At 35.5% G+C, this 21,281-nt stretch overlaps 1 protein-coding gene across 1 annotated transcript; it reads left to right on the top strand.

Annotated features, from left to right (window-relative positions):
• The first annotated feature begins 19,776 nt into the window (after positions 1-19,776).
• On the top strand, positions 19,777-20,793 carry LOC113740719 (norfluorocurarine oxidase-like). Its single transcript, XM_027268250.2, has one exon. It carries the CDS (start codon positions 19,777-19,779, stop codon positions 20,791-20,793), a length of 1,017 nt encoding a protein of 338 aa, XP_027124051.2.
• The last annotated feature ends 488 nt before the right edge of the window (positions 20,794-21,281 follow it).

The following is a 21,281-nucleotide window of genomic DNA, read 5'->3' as shown; positions in this document are numbered from 1 at the left end:
AACATAAGTACCAAAACATATGTCTTTGAAGTCGTTCACTGGGACTGGGAATGCAATTAACCACTTGCATCCATATTTACAACTAAACAAAAGTATGTAGCAATCAACAAGAATCTCAGAAAACATCATCTAAAAACATCATTCTAGATGATGAGGAATGCTACGTATACAAAAATACCAGATTAGTCTCCCAAAGCAAAACTCATAATACTAGTACTAATTAGAACCTCATACTGATGCTGCTATTGTCAATGTGAGATACCATACCAGCAGAAGTGGATATTGAAGATGCAGTGACTGCTGGAGTTTGTTCTGAGCCAACAACAATGGAAGGTCAGGCTCTCTTATTGGTGTTAGCAACAATAGTTCCAACCCCTGCATTTGGCCCTTCTCTCTGAAGCCATGCAACAAATGTTATTAAACTAATGACTGGTCAACAGTTAGAATAGTTAGTGACGTGCGCGGAGTATACATATACAATTAAGCTCATCCTAATCAAGTTTTACATTTATAAACTTCTAAATACCCCACACGCGATTTATCGCAAGTATACGAATCGTGAGCGAGTATAGGGTATTAAGGGTCGATCCCACAAGGAAGATTGCAATTACCGGTACTACTAAAGCTTCTCTATTATTTAGACTATCAATTAATGATAAGAAATTTAACCTACTGCACTTATACAAGAAATTAACAAATGAAAGTTCCTTAGGTTGTGGTATCCCTAACTACTCATGCAAGTGCTATATTTGGATCATTGAATACTACATCTAGGCTAATTATGGTGTAATTTCCTTATGCATTTGAATCCTACTTTCGTAGTGAATCAATTATACTCATAACTAATCCATACCTATTTTCATGGTTATGAAATTAGCTACAAGTTCATTTCTTCAATGAAATTACATGAAATGAATCACTAAAAATCACATAAGTGCACCTCTACTTTCGTGAGTGTACTCCTTATGTTTAGCACTTCTTGAACTAGTGTTAAATCTCAATTTTCATTGCAGAAACAACACCTTAGATAATCACAATTAATGGTACCAGATTAATCATGATTTCAAGAGCTAAAGTGCTAAATAACTTGCTCAAATCATAGCAGTCAAATAGCCAAATAATAAGCACTAACAATCATAGAAAGTTCAACCAAACCCAAGGTATAAACTTTAGAAACACATAATGAACACAAAATCTAGAACTTGTATATTAACTAAACTTGGAATCAAATACAAAAGATAAAGAGTTTGGAAGGAATACAACCCTTGTCACATGAGCTTTCTTCCTTGCCTTCTTCATCCTCCATCTTCATCCTAATCTAGATAATAAACAAGAATGGAAAGCTACACTACTCTATACTAAGCTAAACTAACACTAGGGAGATGAAAGAGCTACATTTCTGCAACTTCAAGCTTCTCCCGTATGTCTCTCTATTTTTCTGCTATGAACTCCCCATCTCCTTTTTTGCAATGAATTTGGCTATTTAATGATGAAAGGTGGTCAAGAAATGAGGATTACATCTCCCTTTTACAGCTGGGAATGTTTCTCACATGTCTAGCATCCAATGTGAGTTGGTGGAGGTGAAATTGAGTTTTACGCGTACAGAGCAGCCTTTTCTGACCAGTGATCCGAGCTGCTACAGTACCTCGGATCCGTATGGATCCGAGCTCGGATCCACTAACCCAGAAACAACCGAGGGTTCGGATGAATAGTGGATCCGAGTGTGGATCACTTGCTCTGTTTTTGGCCCAACTTCAACCAATCTTTTCTTGATGTTAGAGGCTGAACCAGCTCATGTCTAAAACACGAAAGTTGTAGCCTTTTGAGTTATCTTTCTAATGCATCAAGAATCACCTCATTTGGATCTGTGTAGGCTGAGATATGACTGAAATACCCTTACCTGCTCATTGCCCTGTTCCAGCTTCGACCAGTAGAAATTTGCTATTGTAATTCGGCATTTTGACCTGGAAAACCTTCAAACTGGATTTAGATGTCTTCACCAAAGTTGTAGATCTATCTCTTATCTTCAAATGGGTTCAAGAATCATCCCAATCCGATCATTGTAACTCAAGTTATAGCCGAAATACGAAAATGTGTCAAAAACTGTCAAAATACACAAAATCCAAGTAAAAAGTGATAAAAACCTCATTTAATCACTTAAAAACATTTATTCACCAATTATAGCCAAAATGATTCATATTCTTCCAATAATATAACCAAAGTGACTAAAAGTAATATAAAATGTCATACAATTATTACGTAAATTAGTCACTTATCAAACTCCCCCACACTTAAATCATTGCTTGTCCTCAAGCAATTCACACATAATCAAATGCAATGATTCAAGAGGTGAAACAATATATGCACTTTGTCCAATTTAATTCCTCAAGACTTGGAAAATAATTATTATATAATTATTCAATTTACACTAAATACTCATAATATCAAGTAAAGGAAAGATAATTATACCCTAAATTCAACAAGTTAAACTTAATCTCTTAACCTAACCTAATTTCACAAATAAGCAACCCACATAGTCGATTTATAGCCTTCCTCCTCCTATAATCATCCTTTTCTCAAAATTTTACATCTAAGAGGGATTTATTCATACTAATTTTACTTAATTAGTGAGAATGCCTTTTTACGCGAAAATCGACACTTTTAGGTGAAGATTCCCGGTTACTCAACATTTCACTTATTCAAGTTGCAATGCATACTCTTAATTCAAGTAGCTTTTTACGCGAAAATCGACATTTGTAGATGCCAACCCCCGGTTACTCGGTACAAAAATCATTGGAGTAGAATAATTTTTTCTTTCTTTTCTTCTCTTTTTTTTTTTTTTTTTTTTTTTTTACTAAAGGACAATAAATAGATATTCCCTCTTAGAAAATATATAAGACTAATCAAAGGAGGAGTATAACCTTTTATCAACTATGTCAATCACTTACTTGCAAAATTAAGTAAAGAGAAGAAATCTCATTAAACATGTAAAATTATAGGCATAATTTTCCTCACTTTACCAAATATACTTTCTAAAATGTAAAAATTCTAATTGCATAATAACTATTTCCAAGTTAAATGAGGACTAAACCTTCCAAAATACACATAAAGTTTCAACAATTGGAAGAATAAAAACATTTAAAGTTGGAACAAATTAGCCCTTTTTGAATGAAAATGCAAAAATTTGAAGAACTTTTGGGCCATAGTGACATATTGGACAAGATGTTAGACAAATTTTGACGGAGTTTCCCCATATAAATGGAAGAAAACTCCCTGCTAACAAACCCAATTTCAGGCAAATTATCCAAATGGTAAATAATTCAAACACAATTCCAATATTTCTAAGCATTTAAATCCACAAAATATCATCACATAGCATTAGAATGCAAGTTCACATATTTCCTCCCCCACACTTAAACTTCACATTGTCCTCAATGTGAGAAAAGGAAAATAAAGAAAGAGTAAAAGAAAATACTCCCCTTATGACTTGCGCAATCCGAATCCATGTCCAAGTGATGAATTTCCAACTTTACTTGAAAGAATGGAGACTTCAATTAATGCACCTTGAAAAAAAAATAAAAATACAATTCTTAAGAATAAAAGCTTGCAACCAACAAGAAGAAAAGTGGAGTTGAAGGAGGAAAAAGAGGGAAGAATGAAGAAAAGTGGTCCGAGGCTTCGTTTGGAAAGGATCCGAGGTCGTTTTTGAAAGGATCCGAGGTCGGATCATGATAAGTGAGCTCGGATCAAGAAGCTCAAATTTTTTCTGATTGCAGAAGTGGATCCGAGGCCTCGGATCCATATGGATCCGAGCTCGGATCAAGAAGCTCGAAGTTTTTCTCTGATTGCAGAAGTGGATCCGAGGCCTTGGATCCATATGGATCCGAGGCCTTGGATCCATTGAATCTGCACTTATTGCAGAATTTTTGCAATTTTCAGTTTGACCTCAATTCTTCAAAATACACCCTAGATCATTTCTATGTCAAAATAAATCATTCACGCACATGTAAAATGATCTAAACATGCATTCTAAACCTCTTTAATGCATCAAAAACCATAATTACTGAATTTGAGGTATTGAGATCTTTGATCAAACTTCGCCTTTTTCACCTCATTTGGTCACTTTTGCATCTTGTTCCAAAACCTACAAATGAAAAATAACAAAATAACTCAAACTTATACTTTAAACATAAAATCACTCCAAAGTAACACCAACTTAAACAAGCATTGGGTTGCCTCCCAATAAGCGCTTCTTTAAAGTCAATAGCTTGACTATATCACCTCATTTTTCAAGGAGGCTTAGTTAACGAATAATCCACCATTTTAGGCCTTGGTGGATCATTGTAAGGTGACTTAATAGAAAAAGCCACATGAACTAATGATGTGAGAAATGGAAGTGACTTACCTATTCCAAGTGTTTCATAGATATTACCTTGAATATGCACCACTTGAGAATTTACCAAAGGAAATGTCATGAGAGTATCTTGGGCAGCAATACCCTTAGAACCTATACTTTCAATGCACTCCTCAAGAGGGGTGAAAAATGAGTCATTAAAACTCACCTCTTGAGGCTCAAAGTTAGTTTCAAAGGTATTATCATGTGAAATGGATATTTGCTCATTGAAATATAATTGAGATTCATCATTTTCATCCAAATGCAATCCATTTTCACATACAACATTTCCACGATTCATGCTAGGATCATTTTGCAAATTATTAGAAGAAATAACTTCACACAATACATTCAATTGCTCATGTATATTACCAAAGTGAGAAGCTAATTCATCTAACCTTTCCTCAATCCTATCAAAACGGTTGGAAGTTGCATTAGCTAATTTTTCTAAAGCTAACTCCCAAGATGGCTTAGAATCATTAGCTACCATTTCAATTGCCAACTCCCAAGATGGTTTTGATTCATATTGGACACATTCAGGTTGGTAATCATAAAAATATGAAGAATTACTATAAGTACATTGATTATTCCAACCATAAGCAGGAGAATTGCTCAAATTAGCACTATATCGATCAAAACAAGGATTGTAATGCTCTAATTCATCATAATAATCCATATTTTGTGCTTGCATACATGTATTAGTAGCATGATAACCTCCACACAAGTCACAAATCACATGATAAGAATTAAAAACATTAACATTCCTCCTCTGCTCAATTTCATGCATCATGGTGTCCATTTGAACTTGTAACATCATAACATCAAATTTAGCCTTTAAGCACCTTAAACCATCTTCAAAAGACATACATTCAGTAAATTCTTGGTTACCTCTATTAAAGGAGCTTTGCACTTGGTAACCATCCATTACCAATCTTCCACTTCTCAAGCATTGTCCTCCAAATTGTCCTACCCTTCTCATCACCTAAAATTGCTTTTAAACAACTTAAGAGCAAAATTAGTAAGAAGAATAGGTGATAAAACACATACACATAAAAAATTCTAAAATGACAGAAAATAACATTCACACAATAACTAATAAAATGTCTAAACTAATAAAGTTACTCTTCACACCGATATTGCCAAATCTTCCCCGGCAACGGCGCCAAAAACTTGACGTGCGCGGAGTATACATATACAATTAAGCTCATCCTAATCAAGTTTTACATTTATAAACTCCTAAATACCCCACACGTGATTTATCGCAAGTATACGAATCGTGAGCGAGTATAGGGTATTAAGGGTCGATCCCACAAGGAAGATTGCAATTACCGGTACTACTAAAGCTTCTCTATTATTTAGACTATCAATTAATGATAAGAAATTTAACCTACTGCACTTATACAAGAAATTAACAAATGAAAGTTCCTTAGGTTGTGGTATCCCTAACTACTCATGCAAGTGCTATATTTGGATCATTGAATACTACATCTAGGCTAATTATGGTGTAATTTCCTTATGCATTTGAATCCTACTTTCGTAGTGAATCAATTATACTCATAACTAATCCATACCTATTTTCATGGTTATGAAATTAGCTACAAGTTCATTTCTTCAATGAAATTACATGAAATGAATCACTAAAAACCACATAAGTGCACCTCTACTTTCGTGAGTGTACTCCTTATGTTTAGCACTTCTTGAACTAGTGTTAAATCTCAATTTTTATTGCAGAAACAACACCTTAGATAATCACAATTAATGGTACCAGATTAATCATGATTTCAAGAGCTAAAGTGCTAAATAACTTGCTCAAATCATAGCAGTCAAATAGCCAAATAATAAGCACTAACAATCATAGAAAGTTCAACCAAACCCAAGGTATAAACTTTAGAAACACATAATGAACACAAAATCCAGAACTTGTATATTAACTAAACTTGGAATCAAATACAAAAGATAAAGAGTTTGGAAGGAATACAACCCTTGTCACATGAGCTTTCTTCCTTGCCTTCTTCATCCTCCATCTTCATCCTAATCTAGATAATAAACAAGAATGGAAAGCTACACTACTCTATACTAAGCTAAACTAACACTAGGGAGATGAAAGAGCTACATTTCTGCAACTTCAAGTTTCTCCCGTATGTCTCTCTATTTTTCTGCTATGAACTCCCCATCTCCTTTTTTGCAATGAATTTGGCTATTTAATGATGAAAGGTGGTCAAGAAATGAGGATTACATCTCCCTTTTACAGCTGGGAATGTTTCTCACATGTCTAGCATCCAATGTGAGTTGGTGGAGGTGAAATTGAGTTTTACGCGTACAGAGCAGCCTTTTCTGACCAGTGATCCGAGCTGCTACAGTACCTCGGATCCGTATGGATCCGAGCTCGGATCGACTAACCCAGAAACAACCGAGGGTTCGGATGAATAGTGGATCCGAGTGTGGATCACTTGCTCTGTTTTTGGCCCAACTTCAACCAATCTTTTCTTGATGTTAGAGGCTGAACCAGCTCATGTCTAAAACACGAAAGTTGTAGCCTTTTGAGTTATCTTTCTAATGCATCAAGAATCACCTCATTTGGATCTGTGTAGGCTGAGATATGACTGAAATACCCTTACCTGCTCATTGCCCTGTTCCAGCTTCGACCAGTAGAAATTTGCTATTGTAATTCGGCATTTTGACCTGGAAAACCTTCACACTGGATTTAGATGTCTTCACCAAAGTTGTAGATCTATCTCTTATCTTCAAATGGGTTCAAGAATCATCCCAATCCGATCATTGTAACTCAAGTTATAGCCGAAATACGAAAATATGTCAAAAACTGTCAAAATACACAAAATCCAAGTAAAAAGTGATAAAAACCTCATTTAATCACTTAAAAACATTTATTCACCAATTATAGCCAAAATGATTCATATTCTTCCAATAATATAACCAAAGTGACTAAAAGTAATATAAAATGTCATACAATTATTACGTAAATTAGTCACTTATCAGTTAGCAATAGGTGCTGAATCTAATTTCTGATTAACTATACCTTTCTGGTATTAGTACTAGTGCAGGCAGAATGATTAAGTTGAACATGAGCTCCAGCAACATGATTTTGAGTGCTTCCATTACTGCCTTGACTTGATACAATGACTGGGACATTTCCTTGTGCATGTTCCTGACAAATCAGATCAAAAAGCTAAGCTCATTTGCAAGGAATTAATACACATGAAGATACTATAATTTGACATTGCTTCAATTACCCATAGAACAGATCCTGCTAATCCAGTATTGGCAATGCCTCTTCCTGGTTTTCCTCTTCGACTTGCTACCTGATTTGTAGAAGTACTGCTGCCTCTTTTCTCAGCAACAGGAGCTCGTTGACAAGTTCTCCTATTATGTCCAAACCTGCCGCACGTTGAGCACCTGAAACTGATTGATCTCTTGTGTTGAGGTGCAGGAGCTCCTTCATCAAGTGCCCTTCTTCTATTTCTTCTTGGTCTACCAGCGCTTCATCTAAGTGGTGGTGGCAAAACTACTACCGGTGTCACATTTTCCATTGGAGGCCACCTATTCATATGTGGAATTGGGTTGATCATAAATGCATACGTTTTCAAGTATTGATCAATGGAAAAGGCTGCATCACATTAGCGTTCCAGTTTCTCCCTTCTATAAATAGCTCCTAGTGCAGCATGCTTGCAAGGAATGCCAGCCAACTGGAAAGCCCCGCATTCACATATCCTTTCAATCAACTTGACTATATAGGACTTATCATAGTCTGCTACTTCAAACGTGTTGTCACTTGCCATTATCAGTAAACACCTTCTTGATTCAGCTGCAATATCTTCAGCTTGCCAATAACATGTGGAGTAACACTAGATGTCCATGTGCAGCCTTTTTGATACCTCTTATGCAGTTTTTTCATGAATTTTTGCCTCAGTCCTTCAGCCAGAGCAAGTATATTCTTTTCCCTCAGTTCTCCAACCCCATGCATTAAAAGATTCTGTGAAATTATTGGTGACATGATCACACTTAATTTTAACAGAAAATGCATGCCTTGCCCAATTACACTTAGGAATGTTTGCTAAGTATCTCCAAGCATCTATGTTAATATTTTTTATTCTTTCCATAGCCTCATTGTGTCCTATCAAATCATAACTTTTAGCTGCTTGCCAAAAAAATCTCCTTAGCAGCAATCCTATAAATTTGACTTTGAAGTTGCAGTAGACGTGCCAACAGCAATATCGTGCAGCAGCTTTAGGCACTTGTTCCTCATAAGCAAGGTTGAGTCCCTATACAGAAGTTTCAAAAACAAACTCCTTCAAATACTTGATTCAACCACTATAATAGCAATGGAGAAAATCTGAACATGAAAAATACAGAAATATAAAACATACCTTTTGTCTACACTCATAAAGGTGAATGGAATATTGGCTGGAAATGGTCCAAAGAATTCTTGGAAATAATAAAAAAATCAACTCCAGGCTTCCTTGTTTTCACACTCTACAACAGAAAAAGCTAATGGAAACAAACTATTGTTCCCATCAAGAGCAACAGCAGTCAACAGAATGCCCCCAAATGCACCTTTCAAATGGCAACCATCAATCAAAGCCAATAAATGGCCTGCAACCTGCCAGGAAACCATCTCTTTGTGCCTTGAAAGAGACAAACAATCTCAGAAATTTAGGCTTTACCAGAACATTTGGCCTATCATAATGAATTTTGATGATGCTTCCTGGGTTGTGCATCCTCAACAGTTCAGCATATTTTGGTAATTTTCCATAGGCCTCACTGTGTGATCCTTCTATCTGTTCCAAGGCTTTCTTTTTTGCCCTGTAAATTTGCATTCTACTTGGCAAGACTCCATGCTTCTGCATTTCAGCCTTTACTACCTTGCTTTTCATCTCTGGGTGATCTTTCATAACAGAAATTAACTTCTTTGCAATCCAATCTGATGTTGCTTCCGAATTTTTCCTATTCATGACACATGTATGCTCAGGTGTATATGTCTTAACCATGAATGTGGTTGTATCACCAACTGTGTGAGAACCCCGAAAATATATACAAGCCCTAGTGCATATTTCATTTGCATTTCATTTAATTCTTTAATAAATTTTAGCATTACTTTCACTTGTTTGCAAATAAGTACGTAAAAACAATTTTATGTGAAAAATAATATAACTTTTCTAAACTATGAAATTTTTTTTTTGTTTTGTTTTGATAGACTAAATTAATACCTTTAGAGTTAGATCAATTTTCCGCCTTAACATAAAACGTTAGAATACTTAGTTTCCATTATGCTAAATTAATGATACTTGAGCCGATTAATTTTGCTACCTTAAAATAAATTACTTGAAATCCAATAATTAATTCTAATTAGTGAATAACGTTAGATACTTATAAGAACTTTCACGTTAAGACGAAGTCAATAAATTTTAGATAAACATGATACAAGTACACTAAACATACTTAAGACGTAAAAAAAATTATGACAATTGAAGTCTTGCAAGATTGGTGTATAATCAGGCGTTTAAATCACACTTGGGGATACTTTTTGGAATTAAGTTAGAATTGAGGATTTAAGTGGAGATGAGGAAGAAAAGTGGAAAGACTAAAATGCCCTCATACAACCACAAAACTATCATGCAAACCCAACCAATTTCCCGGACAACATTATAATCACCTCACCATTCGGCCAATGTAAATTTTATCCACTCCAACACACAACCTCACTCACACTCAACCGCGCACCCTTTCTCTCCTCTCCATAACCATTACCTCGCACCACCATTTCACTCTCCACCCCACCTCGTGAGTTTTGAAGAGAGAAAGAAGAGGAACCGAGAGAGGAGAAACCGCGAGCTGCAAAAATTTTCTAGTTCTGTCCGGGAGTTGAAGGAAGAAAGAGAGAGATCGTGAGTGAGTCCTCTCCGTTTTCTCTTCAACCTCCACCAGCTGCAACAATCTTCCAACCACGACACCACTACAGCTGCAACAACCACTACAGTTCAGACCAACCAAACCCAAAGCTGTGCGCAAAGCCGAGAAGAAAATTTTTTTTCAGTTTCCTTGTCACGCGAGTGAGCTGCGATCTGAGGTAATTTTCTGGACTGAAATTAGTTAACCAGAGGTAGATTAAGCAAGCTATGGACTTGCATGTGAAGTTGAGTGTTCGGATGATGTTTTAAAAAAGAAAATTTTTACGTGCGCTGAGAATGGGTTTGGCCGAGAGGGGAAGTGATAATGCAACTCTTGATTTATTTACCTGTGACAATCTGAGCTTAATTATGTGTTTAACCAATCAAAAACAAGAAGATTAAGCCATCTAGGAACATGCATGTTGATGTTAGGCATTCGGATGAGTGATTTAGAAAAAGAAACTCTGATGTGCGCAAGAAATTAGATTTACCGAGAGCTTGATCCTGAATATCGCAGCTTTACTTGGTTAACCTTGTTGTTTTGAACTTATAAACACGATCAACTAGTTAATAACAAGATAATTAAACTCTGTATGAAGAAAATTGATTGGTTTAAACAAGAAAAAAAAATTAATTGAAGTAACGGAAGTAGTAAAGGAATTTTTCAGAGTTCATTGGCGAATTTCAGTTCTAAAACTGCTGTTTCGAGCTGTAAAATATTTTATGCCCATTGATTTCACTTTAAGAAATATTAAGAGGGTTATGCAGGTACACCTTGGGATAACAATTTGATTATACTATGGTTAAAATGTTGAGATGGAATTCTTGATAGTTTGGAATAACAATTGCTGGAAAATGTTTAAGTTACCCTTGTTTCTGAACAATAAAAGTTTGGTTGAAATGTTGGCTATATTGTTATAAGAAATAATTGTTGGATGTTAAGGGCTAATGATTGATGAAGCCCTTGGCCGTTTGAATGATTTTATACAAGTGTTAAAGTGTGATGAAATTTAACGACTGGAATTGCTTGGAGGCCTTATATTTATTTTGATTAAGTTGAAATGTGATATGAGCTTGCCAAAACCAAGTGCTAATGATTGATGAACCCTTGATCATTTATTTTATTCTTGATCAGAAATGAATTTATTGAAACCTAGGGCTAATGATTGACGAAGCCCTAGTGACTTGCTATTGAAATGTGATTCTGATGCGTTGGCAAATTTGAGTTATAATGTGATTTCGAAGTGGAATCGAAATTGTGAAACTCGTTCCGACCTTGTGAACTCGAGAATGTTTTAAGTAAATTATTTAAATATAGTTGTGCTTAGCAGTAAACGATAAAACTTAGTATCGTACGTTTAAGTTAGAAATTCTTGCGTAAGGATTTTCTAAACCTTGCCGACTCGACGTTTCCTACTTAAGCTTAAATTAGCCTTACTACTTTTAGGAAATGATTTCACCCGGTTCAAAAACTCAAGCCTTGCTTTAATTCCTTTTCTTTCGTTAAAAAAAAATTGTCCCTGGCTAGTTTTCTAGAGGAAAATTTCCAAAATACGAGATTGTAGTGACTTTAGCTAAAAGCGTAGAAAACTTGTTCGGCAAGAAACCTTATTTCAAGTAAATTAGTTCTAGTAACACTTTTACAAGAAAAAGTAATATTAAGGAAACTTTACAAAGTATTTTACTAGTTTTAAAACTACATGGTTTGTTGACTTATTCCAAGAAAATAAACTAGCTATACTACGAATAATTTTTCCTACGTAATCCTGGAACTAGTATAGCCAGCTTATAGTTTTAAAATTTGGTATTTTTTTTAGGGTTTAACGAGAACGCAGACTTTGATTCCCAGCTTGATCAGTAACTTCACTCTTGGTAAGTGTCCTGTTCTATGCTTATTTGGTTAAAGTGCTTCCTTGACTTGATATGTGGTAATCGCAAAAATGGTTTCTGATCCATCGAAGTGAGCAGTGTGTACTTTATCACACTAGCCGTTCGAGTGGTGACTTGCGTGAAATGTTTTCGTGAATATCTCAAGTGTTGTGACGTCGTTGGGTAAATCCCTCGACTAGTTTGTGACGTCGTTGGGTGAATCCCTCGACTAGTTTATCCAGGGGGTATACTCGAGTACTACCGCTCTCATTTATTTTGTCGTGCGGGCCCGGAGTTGGGGTATGATCGGTGGCCGGAGTTAAGTAAAATAAGGAGTTCTACATGGACCGTAAGTAGTGAGAGTTGACGGAGGGTCAACTACGGTAAATTTTGATCAAGCGCGGAAAATGGCTCCTGAGAGTCCCCGTATCCTACTTTCTACTGTTATGCGCTTTCCTAGTTGTTTACTTCAGCCGAAATCAATACGTGTTAGTTGTTTTATTTAATTGCATGTTTTGGGGCACCACTGAGCTTTAGCTCACCCCACATTTATTTGTTTTCCTTGACAGGTTCTGGCAATTGAAAGCCTTGAAACTTATCTATGTTTCTTTTTGGGATGTAAATGAATATTATGGCTTCTTTTGTGGATTCTATTGTGCTTCAATTTAAACAACGTACTTTTGGTTTTGGATTGCCACTTGAAACTGGAAAATGTGTAAACCCTAGTTCGAATGTTTGGCTTGTATGTTTGTAATTGTGGAGTATGAAATTGTATATCCGGAATTGTACGACCTTATTCCTTGGATGTAACGCGTGAGATGTTTAGGAGCCGTCGACTGGCTATTTTAAATTACGGTTATCTTTGGAGCTAATGTGGACCTAGTAATTTTTTTTTTTCGGGAGAATCGTCTTTGTAATAGATGAGGTAAATCTTCGGAAGGATTTGGGTTAGTGTGCTTGCATGAGTCCTGGCGAGAGTTGGGCAGACGGCCCGCCAACCCTCTGGTTCGCCTTAGGGGGAAGTGGGGTCGCCACAAACTGGGGATGCATGAATCCTCCAGCTACACCCCTCAGCACCACACTTGACAGTGCACCTGCTCTTTCATTTTTCAACCTCACCAATGGAAATCTTTTCTGAATAGCATAGTCCTTCAACACTGCTCTAAATGCATCACATTGGTAAATAGCATCCCTTTCTCAAACTCAATGTCCTCTCTTGGATTGTAAGTCCACATTTTTGACTGCATGATTGCTCTCATAGGATCAGTCTCTTAGTCAGATTCTGAATCAGGGACAACTGGTGCATCCTCTATCTCCTCATAATCAGACAAGTCATTTTCCTCCTTATCACTACTAGAAATTAAGGCCCTATCTTTAGCTACGACATCTTCCAAGTCGCTATCTATGTCATCCTTCCAAGAGTCATCAGAACTAGAAGCATAAATCTTATCATCACCCTCACTGTCAACTACACGAATGGGAGCATTTTCGATTCCTATGTCTTTCTGTGCCACAATAAGTTGGTTATTCCTATAGTCTACCATATTCTACTCTGTAGTAGGAATAATATCCAGGTGCAGCAAGTACAAGTTTATAACAAGATCATTTTCATGAAGTTTGAACATATCAAGGACTGATTTGTCACTACTGATGTCTATAAAGCCTGTTGTCCTAGGAATCACACATTTCATATGCACAAGCATGTTCAAATTTCTAGGCAAATCATTCATTGCCTTATCAGTGACATCACCAAGAAGGTCAATATATTGGTAGTTCTTTGGATCGACATTTGGAATTCTGACAGTGTTTCCCATGTAATGGACTAGAATATCATGTGCAATAATTCTTCCTATCCTACATATCAGTGTGTTCGCAAGAAAAGTTTGAATCAATAGCTATAAGGATCACATATTCTCACAAGGGACATAGTATAACACACGCATGCTTAATCAAAGTCAAACTCAGGTTGCAAAGCTAAGCTACAAAGTTAAGCTACAAAGCTAAGCTGTTCTTATGTATTACAGCTTAGCTTCAACTCAATATTCATCAAATTTTTTGAACCAATAAAATAAAGGTCAAGCATAGTTCATCAAATCAGACATTCTTTACAGCATCCAACATTAACAATACTTAATATAAGGATCACATACAAAGGCTCTGGTTGGATGTTAAACTTGGTCATCAAGTCCAATAAACCATAAAAACACAAGGAAAACTGAGATATTAAAGGCAAATCATGAAGAACAGTTCATGACACCTGTATTTTGTCCTGTTACATGTTCATCATATCAACTACCAATAGAACTCAGCCAGAGCAAGTCCAACAAAACAAAAAAACACAAGAAAACAGAGATATTATAGGCAACTGATGAAGAACAGTTCATGGCACTCGACAAGTTCTCCTTCTACATGTTGATCATATCAACTAGCAATGGAAGATTTTTACCTGTTGTGCAGCTCAGTTTTGACAAAATCACTTTCACTCCAACCGAACGCATGCAATTCAATACTTTGCAATATTTCTCCTCCTCTGCAATATCCATGGACCAATTTCCAGAAAGATACTATCAAATAACAATCACAGTTATAAGTAGTATCTCATTCCTCTTCATTTCCCGGGCTATTAGATGTCTTATCAGAACAAAATGGCGCCATGCAATTCGTACAGAACTCAGCTTCTAGGCGGCAATGCTTTCCCGGGCTTTATACAGTTCCATGCTTGCTCTCTCAGTCATATTTTGCATTTTATCAGCTGAATAAGTTAACAGCAAAGCAAAGGGTATTATTGGCAACTGATTAGATTTCTTGTTGACTGTTGACCCATTATCACTTGAGGGATGGTAAGAGAGATTTCTAAAATGTGGGGGGAGCTAAGTGATATTTGAAGAAACCTCAGGGGAGGTTTCTGATATTATCCCTAATTTATATCATGGAAAGTATGTGGGTTCCACATATTATGACTTGTGCCAACATATCAAGAGGTTCACAAAATTCAACAATCAAACAAGACAAGCATGCGAGATCCTGGAACCATGTGTATTTGAGCCATGTACCAACTAATCATAACAAGCAAAGCAAATATCTGTACTTAAAACCACAAATATTGTGCATCATGCTTATTAATTTCGACAAACCCATGGATTTATATGTAACTAAAAGCAATGAATTGGACAGTGCAAATTTACCGAAAATATAAGCAAACAAATTACATTAAAACCACAATTCAAGATTGTTAACCACCGCACAATCAAAACAAAAATAATTCTAATTAAAAATAACTTGAAAACTATGAATTATTAATACCAAATTATTTTTTAATAATCAATCATATTAATTGATGGTGATTGTTTATATTAACTGATAGGACGTAATTTGTTATGAAATTTATGATTAATTTTCCTTTTTACCCTCACCAAATATTGTTTTAATTATTGAGTTATACTTATATTTAGTATTTGGACCTAATTACAGGAGGCGGGGCAGAAAAATGCTAAAAAGGGAGACTTTCTTAATAACAAGCTGTGCACGTAGGAAGCTTCGAGAATCTTTGCAAATCCGGCTGCAAGATGTGCTAAATCAATTCCTTTCCTTTCGTGACTAGTAGTTTACTAGTATTAGGAAACAAGAAACAAGGAACATTGGGGAGTTGCTTTATCTTTTTTTTTTCTTTTCCTTATTCGACGAGGAGATAGACGAGAATAAAGACTAGTCATTGTTTAGATTAGGGACATTCTCTTTTCGTCCTTTTTGGAGGCCACAAGACAGTAGATAATTCCTTCTTCGTTCCTTTACTCTTTTTGCATGAAACATATTACATTGTTTAAGGAACAAGATTGGATGTTCATGAATTCTACTAATTCGCGTGAAAATTTCTCTATGGGGTGTGGCTAAATTCCTAATCTAGTCAGAGATCAACTCAACGACGTCATCTTGAATATCTGTGAGATCGAACTAATCTCAACTCGTTTCTCCAATTTATTGATATTTGTGTATTCTCTATTTTAATTTCTAGAGATTATTTCGTTAACTGAATGTCTAGAGCCCGATATTCAAAATAACCTAATAATCTACTGACAAATTAATCACTAAATCTGTAATTGTTTAGTCGATTAATATTAGTGGTAACTGGCGTTTACACACGTTAGGGGAATACGCAATCTAATTTAAATAACCTCTTAGTGTGTTATTGATTAGGGTTAAGCTTTTCTAATTCTTAAGGCAATTGAAAAATTGAATTCTACGGTCATATTTAGGGTTATTTTTTGGTTAGGGGTGATTAATGGTCGTACCTTGGTCATCCATAAACTAAGGAAAAGTTGGTCGTCAGAGCTTGTTGGCGACTATAACTAACCTGTTAATGAATTGAGCAAACCATCTTTTCATCAATGATCGGATAAATGGACTGTGTTTGCGAGGTTGTATATTTGACTAGAGATTGTCTACCATCGATTTAATTCCTGCTTACTTTCGTGAATTATTTTTATTAATTGGTTATTTATTGATTTTTATCTCTGTTTGAGTTGTTTAATTATTCTTGATTTTATAAAAATCCCCCGCTTTCCGTACTCTAGAAGAAACAAATTCTCCTCCAGTCTCTGTGGATTCGACCCTGCTCACCGCTATACACAAAAATTATATTTTCTTCGAGCAGGTAATTATTATTGCACAGGCTCGATACTTGTCATTAAATTTTGATGAAAACCATCACCTATTAAGTCCAAAATTTTTATGGTAATTTTTAAGAAATAAATTAACAGTAAAATTGTGGAAGTGTACCTGGATTCATGTTGACTAACTGCCACTTGAATCCTTAGAGATTTTGAAATAGTCTTCTAGGTCAACAAGTATTCGCTAATCCCTTGAGAGAGCTCTTTAATTTCTTTTTGATATCTTTCCTAACGATGGGATATCAGAAAAGAGTTATTTTGTGGTACTAAAAATATAACAAATAAGAATACATGTGACTCAGAGATCATAACCTTATTTATAGATAACTTTTCTGTTATTTTTTAGATTTCTATTTCAACCCATCATAGAAATAGAAATTACCCTTAAATTACTATACATTAAAGGCTTACATCATATTAGATATATTAAAACCCAAATCATAATTGATTATTTTAATTGGATTTAACCTTATTTGATAATTTATAATATATAATTATTCACATATAAGTCCAACATTGGATTAAGGATCCCACGTGATCATGGTAAGAGTCACCACTCTTTAAGGCATATAATATATAAAACTGCGCTTTACATCAACTTATTCACAATTGGCTTCTACTTTGCATGATTAGGACATGTTTGAGCTGGAACGGATACCACTCATACAGTCATCGAATGGGTGATGGTAGAGCTTCTAAGAGACCCCAAGGTCATGGAGAAATTGCAAAATGAGGTCAGAGCTGTAGGCCAAGGAAAATCAGAGATAACTGAGGACGATTTTGACAAAATGCAGTGTTTAAAGCTAGTAATTAAGGAAACTCTGCGGCTTCATTTCTCAGTTCCATTTCTAGTTCCTCGAGACATCAAAGTAATGGGGTATGATATACCGATTCGAACACGAGTAATCGTCAACGGATGGGCGGCAATTGGGAGAAGCCCGAGGAATTTCAGCCAGAGAGATTTCTGAATGTTGGTTTATATAGATTTTCGAGGTTTGAGTTGATCCCATTTGGTGCCGGCTGAAGGGGATGCCCCGGTAAGACCTTTGCCATGGCTATCAATGAACTTGCATTAGCAAAATTACTGCACAAATTTGGCTATCAATGAACTTGCATTAGCAAAATTACTGCACAAATTTGACTATGCCTTGCCTGATGGAGGAAAACCAGAGGACATGGACATGACTGAAGCTGGTGGCATCGATGTGCATAGGAAACTTCCTATACTTCTTGTTGCCACTCCATATTCGCCTTAGTGTCTCTCCTGGCACAGAGAAGTTTAGCATGTCCTAGGGCAAGTTTTACAAGATCAAGTTGAGAACTTATGTAAATTGTCTTGCCTGTTATATTTAGCCTGCATTAATTTTAATCGTATTAGTTAAGCTTTACAGTGACATTGATATTATTAATATTCGAGAGGGAAATAAACCTTTCCCCTTTTTTTTTGTTATTTTTGCTGCTAATTTCAAGATCATAAATGATACTAGGTGTGTGGAATTGGATGAAAGCAAATCAATAAGATAACCTTTGCCATCTTCCGAAAGACATATGGAACTTTTGACGGGTCAAGAGTGAGCCCACACTTAAGGGCTTCTCGTCCAAATTATTCATAACCACAATCTAAAAGCCTATCAATAACCTTTTCAGTTTTATTGCTGATCTTTCAAATCAATGGCACTGAAGAATCGTGTAACACTAATTGCAAGAAGCAAAATCCCATTAGTTTTGGATATTTTAATTTGCTCTCTTCAATTCTTCGTTTGGTTTTAATCCTATGCTTGACCTCTTCAAAAATCCTATGCTTCTTCTGGACTCCAAAAGTTATGTTGGTAATCATATTCATTCATGGTATATTTCGCATTTGCATACTGAAGTTACATCCCCCAAAGTCTTTGTTAACTTCCGAACAAAGATTTCTGTTTAGTATTAGCTTTAATCACCGTGAGATTTGTGTTGACATGATTTTGGAGATTGAATGGGAATTTGAAGATTGCACGAGATCTTTTTTTTTCCCCAAACTTTTTGTGAATGAGTAAATTATGCTAGCAAAGTGCCACGTCATATAATCTTTAGGACAAATTATACTTTACCCCTCTGTGATTTAGCATTTTCTTACATAATTCTCCTACAGTTTTAAAAGCTATATATAACTCCCTCATGGTTTGAATTAAAGTGTCAAAGTGACGGTAATGGTCATTCGTAACGAAACTTTTAAAAATGTCAAAATTACCTTTATAAATACATGACATACTAACCCCGTATGATTTTATAATTTACTATATAACCCCCTTATGATTTAATATTTTACCATATAACCCTTATGTTTTTCAAAATATATGCATAACCCCCTTGATTAATAAATAATTTTCAACTTTATATAAGAATATTTTTGGCATTTTAGCTGATTCCGTTACGAATAATCATTTTCGCCACTTTGACACTTTAATACAAATTATGAGGGAATTATGTATAGCTTTCGAAACTATAGGGGGTTATGTAAAAAAATACTAAATTACTGGAGATAAAGTGTAATTTGCCCTAATCTTTAGATGTAAAATGTCTAAACTAATAGCTCAAATGCCAAGTGCTTAATCAATTTCAACATGTATGATGGTGCGAATATAAGTCCAATCCAATTTTTGGAATTTGCTTACGAGTAGGACTTATCATCCAAAATTTGTTCTTCCAGTACAGCCACTAAAGTCAAAATAATCGGCCAGGCCCTATAGATATTGTTTCCAATGTGGCTCTTTGATTCATTTACTGAGGATGCATTTGCAACCGTCACAAAGTGAAATTTCAAGGATCATCAGAACAGAAGCAGGTTCTGGTGATCCTTTTCGGCTTAATCAAGTAGGCATATACATAGCCAATTGTAGCAGCAACAATCAACTTGTGCTTTCTTGATTTGGCCCTTTCTCCAATTTTCGAGTAGCATGTAATGGCGTTTATTTTGGATCTTACATTTTCCTCTCTTCTTCCCGTGGCTTTGCTACTTCTAGCCCTTTTCTTACGGTTCTATGCTTCTTCTAAACCCCAACAAAGGCTACCACCTTCTCCATCAAAGTTTCCAGTTGTTGGAAATCTTTTCAAACTCGGGCTATATCCTCACCGCAAACTTCAATCATTATCAAGAAAATATGGTTCCCTCATGCTGGTTCATTTTGGTAGCAAGCCCGTGGTTATTGCCTCTTCAGCTGATGCAGCTTGTGAAATCCTGAGAACCCATGATTTAGTCTTTGCTAACAGGCCTAAAACAAGCATGAGTGATAGGCTTCTATATGGCAGCAAGGTTATCGCAGCATCACCTTACGGTGAGTATTGGAGGCAAGTGAGAAGTATTTGTGTGCTTCAGCTTCTAAGTCATAAGAGGGTTCAATCATTTCGATTTGTAAGAGAGGAAGAGACTTCACTTATGGTTGAAAAAATTAGAAATTTTTCGGCTTCTTCGCCACCTTTATCAGCCATAAACTTGAGTGATCTTCTTATGACACTCACAAATGATGTGATTTGTAGGGTGGCCTTGGGGAGGAAGTACAGTGATAGGGAAGATGGAAGCAAAAGTATGCAAATCATGAAGGAATTTGTTGAGTTGTTAGGTACTATTGATATAGGAGATTTTGTTCCATGGCTTGGATGGTTGAGACATCTTAATGATTTGGATGATAAAGTGGACAAAGTTGTTAAGCAACTTGATGAATTTCTGGAGGGTGTCATTAAGGAGCACAAAGATAGGAAAAATGGAAAGGCTAACACTGATGATAGTATAGAGGGAAAAGGCTCAGATTTGGTGGATATCTTGCTTGAAATTCAGGGGGAAAAGTCGACAGGCTTTATACTCGAACTTGACAGTCTCAAAGCAATCATTTTGGTAAGAAATCTTGTTTATAGGTACTCCAACCATAAACTCATTAGGCTATCCTACCGTACTGGCTTAATGCCATCTCTCTTTTCTTGAAAATCTTTTTGTGTATAGCTGATCTAAACTTGGAATACCTTCATTTTATTATTCAATTTTAAAGATTTTTCTAATGGTTGTCCAGTGAGTATTGATTTAATACATTTAAATTACAAATAATTTATCATGTGAATTTACACAATCACAATTATTGCATATTTTTGCATTTAGACACTTTTTCAAATTAACTACACATTTTAAAAAGAACTAATACTTGAACCCCCTCTTAATGAGCACCAATTATTCAAACTAGTTTTTGGACAAAATACAGTTTGCCCCTATGCGGTATAGTTATTTTTCACATAACTCCCTATAGTTTTAAAAGTTATATATAACTCTTTTTATAATTTTGATTAAAGTGTCAAAGTGAAAGAAATTATCATTCATAACGGAACCTATGAAAATATCAAAATTAGCCTCATTTAAAAACTAAAATGGTTGAAATGATCAAAATATAGAAACATAATATGCAGGATACTTTAACCCCA

The sequence above is a fragment of the Coffea arabica genome, chromosome 4e (assembly GCF_036785885.1).
Source record: "Coffea arabica cultivar ET-39 chromosome 4e, Coffea Arabica ET-39 HiFi, whole genome shotgun sequence".
NCBI classification, from domain to species: Eukaryota; Viridiplantae; Streptophyta; class Magnoliopsida; order Gentianales; family Rubiaceae; genus Coffea; species Coffea arabica.
Note: the sequence above shows the minus strand (reverse complement) of the source record. Positions and strands in the feature narration are given on the sequence as shown.